At 46.8% G+C, this 3,407-nt stretch overlaps 1 protein-coding gene across 1 annotated transcript in view; it reads left to right on the forward strand.

Annotated features, from left to right (window-relative positions):
- The window catches only part of LOC107100325 (protein phosphatase 1 regulatory subunit 35-like), a 7,761-nt gene that overhangs the window by 1,228 nt on the left and 3,126 nt on the right, over positions 1-3,407 (forward strand). Inside the window, exon 2 of the mRNA XM_015398775.1 lies at positions 3,129-3,339. Within this exon, the coding sequence (XP_015254261.1) occupies positions 3,130-3,339 (210 nt within the window). The 5' untranslated portion in view covers position 3,129. The remainder of the gene's footprint in view (positions 1-3,128; positions 3,340-3,407) is intronic.

Consider the following 3,407-nt stretch of genomic DNA (forward strand, 5'->3'; position numbering starts at 1 on the left):
AAGTGTTTTATCCCACAATAGAAAAGCACTATGTGGGCTTAAATATATAATAAACATTCATGATTAAATGTTTATCCTGGGGGAATTGTTACATCATGAGGTGAGGGAGGAGCAGGGAACGCCCCCGTGACGCCGCTTCATCGCGCGCCGCTTCACCGCCCTTCACCGCGCGGTTTAAGTTTGGTTGCATTGATGAAATGATAGAAACAGGATAAAGGAACCTTTCTATGGTGGACGTGTTTCTGATGGGAGGAGCTGATGGAGGAACCAAGCAGGAAGTGACATCATCAGAGCAGAGCTCTCTAACCCTGAAATCCCACATCCTATATTTTTATATTTTTAGGATTTGGGGAAAAATTGGCAGAAAGTTCCCATCCCTGCACCAGAGCGCCACCTGTTGGATCTATGAACGGTTTTCCATCCTTGCAACCAAACTAGTAGCAGTAGTGGAGTTTGGAGATGTAATCTACTTCTTAAATCTACATTTGCTCTCCTCTAATTTATCCAGAAGTTCTGCAATCACCATTTTTCTCTCCCTCCCAGCTCAGTGGTCGGCTGCAGATTTAGCCTTCCCTGGAAATGCCTTTCCTAATGTTTATTTTTATTTTTTGCCAACCTCTCATTACAAAGCAAAAATGCAGGCAATCGTTCCGCATTGATAATGAAAGAAAATGATTCGGTCCATCCTTTGAATCCTCTTTTCTCATCAGCTATCTTCCTTTTCCCCTTTGGGATCCATGGAGACACTCCAGCAGCCTGGCACTGCAGCGCTGGTTGCAAGTTATGACACCTGATCTCTATGGCTAAGACGCAAATTATTGTCTAAATTTATTTATTATACAAATGTTTACAGCATTGGAAAACATAATTATTTTTTGTTTGACCTCCTGCACACCATATCAAAACAATAAAAAAAAAAACCCGATTTTCAGAAATATTTGAAAAAGCTCCAAGGAGCCGCAAGGGGAACGCTAAAGAGCCGCATGCGGCTCCGGAGCCGTGGGTTGCCGACCCCTACTTTAGTATATTCTGCTGTAAAATTAGTCCTATATTTAGTTTTTTTACTGGAGGAGTGACCCGCTGCCGTTTCCCAGGATGCACAGCTTTGAGTGGTAACTAGGTGACTGCCAGAGAGGAACCAGAGAAACTTATGGGACTGATCCAATCAGCTCTCTGATCAACCAGTCTCCTGGAACGCTGGTTGATCAGAGCATCGCTTTGGACAGAAACGCTGCACAGGTTTCACCAGCAACCTCCTCCTCACACCCCGCTCTCTGTTGTTCCTGAGCAATCGCAGTAGTTCTAATCAACACATGATGCATGAATTATTCTACTGCCGCTCGATCTCACTCACATTAAAAAACTCCACCTCCCATAGTCTAAAATCCGCGATAATTTATCCGACTTGCGGGCATCAATGAACAACTATCTATATCAGGGAGACTTCCGGAACTTCCGGGAGACTTGGGATGTCTGGTAACAGTAGAGAAGCTGCAGAGAGGTCTGTTAAACTAGGACTCTGCTTCCTGGTCTGCACCCTGGGGGGTCAGGTTTTTGGGGGATTAATAAATGTGTCCAGATTCCTAGAAAGAAGAGCTGCACCATCCAGAGTGGGATGGATGCCGTCTCTCCCAATCAGACCAGGCTTTCCCCAAAGTGAGATGAAGCCTCGTTTGGTCAAATTGCTTCATGTGAACATGTCACCACCTACTGGTGGAGAGCAGAACTACAGCTAGTAATAAATTCAGATTTTTTTTGTTTTTTTTTCCCATTTAAGTTCTGTGGAAATTTCTAATGGTCATGGTAATCGGTGTGTATAATAAAATCTTTTGTACTGTTTTTTTTTAGTGTAAAATGTCTTAGAAGAGAAAGATCATTAATGCTACAGTTTTTCTGCCATTATAGGACAATAATATCAAGCAGACTGAAAGTCCACATTTGGCAATGATGAGTAAAATGAAAGCTGTTTTTATTCACCTATTATAGTTTTTCTACAGTTTTTGGTTTTAATGGGGTTGGAAGTTATGTGTTCAACCAATCTTTTGGTTAAACTGGCCAATCTAACTTGGCAGTGTGTTTACCCAATCTAGTAAGGAGGATCTGGAACCATCAACCACAGGAGAGGAAGTCAGAGTCTTACAGCTGACGCCACTAACACGGATAACTGCTTCCTGCAACAATATTAGCTATGAATGAAGTTACACCTGAATCCAGAGTTTGATCTAACTAGAATAGATTTAACCAACTAGATTGGTTGGAAAAACAACCAATCTATTCAAACTCCCTCATCTGGTCTGAACGCTGAGCCTGTTTAGATGCATGTGGCGCTTTCTGAACCACTTCCTGTAGCGGTCACCTGGTATCACGGTGGCGAGGCTTTGGACGTCATCATTTTTGGCCCCTCCCCTAAATCAATCACGCCTCGAAGCCGCAGCTCATCTCATGACATCACTACCCAAAAGGTTTGCCAAGTATGAATGTATCCCAGGTCATTTTCAGGACGACCAGCGGCTGAGTGACGACATGCAGCTAAACACGTCATCATGTAGCATCACGCCGCTGTCCGCTGCTGAGCTGGACCATCACTGGGGTCCAGTCATCAGGGAGTCCACCGTTGGTCTCCTCAGAACATTCGTCCTCCTGGTCTTAGGTCCTCCAGGATCCCAGGGGACCTCCAGACAGGCGGCCATGTTCCGTTATGAGGGCGGGGCTTTGCTCTAACTGCCCTGATTGGTGGATTCCTGCAGAGATCATCCAGTCATGCTGCTGGTTCCAACCTTCTCCCACTGATGGACTGACTGGGATCAGTGGGACCTTCGGAGCAGCAGAGACGTTTCTGGATCCTCCTCCAGGTCTCTTCCTCCAGACCTTCCAGTCTCTGAGGTCTGCAGACGTTCCTCCTGCTGGGTGTCTGATGGACCCTCTGCTGGAGCCTTTCATTGGGTCCAATCAGCCGCTTCCATCTGACAGAATCTGGGTGGTTTACATCTGAGGTTCTACATCTGTAGATCTGTTTTCAGTTCTGGCTTTGGTTGTTTTACTGCAGGTATGGGGTCAGAAGGTCCAGAACGGTTCACTTCTCTGATCATCTTCAGAACCATCTCTCTCTCTCTGCTGTCTCCCCCCAGGATGGGTTCCTCCCCGTCCCCCCTCCCGGTTCCCACCCCCCTCCCTGGCTGCTCCGTGACGCTCTGCCCTGAACTGGACCTGTCCCTCAATCTCAGCCCGGCGCCAAAGAACCAGCCTGTGCAGCAGAATGAGCAGCGGGAGCGGCCCCGCCCACAGCCCCGCCCACAGCCCCGCCCACTGGGACCAAACAGGAAGAAGAGGAACGCTAAGGTAGCAGTGAGCAACACATCATTAGCTCCTTAGTTAGCAGGCTACTAGTTAGGGATTCTGGACAGACT

Source organism: Cyprinodon variegatus, unplaced genomic scaffold, assembly GCF_000732505.1.
Source record: "Cyprinodon variegatus isolate N-32 unplaced genomic scaffold, C_variegatus-1.0 Scaffold960, whole genome shotgun sequence".
In the NCBI taxonomy this organism is placed as follows: domain Eukaryota; kingdom Metazoa; phylum Chordata; class Actinopteri; order Cyprinodontiformes; family Cyprinodontidae; genus Cyprinodon; species Cyprinodon variegatus.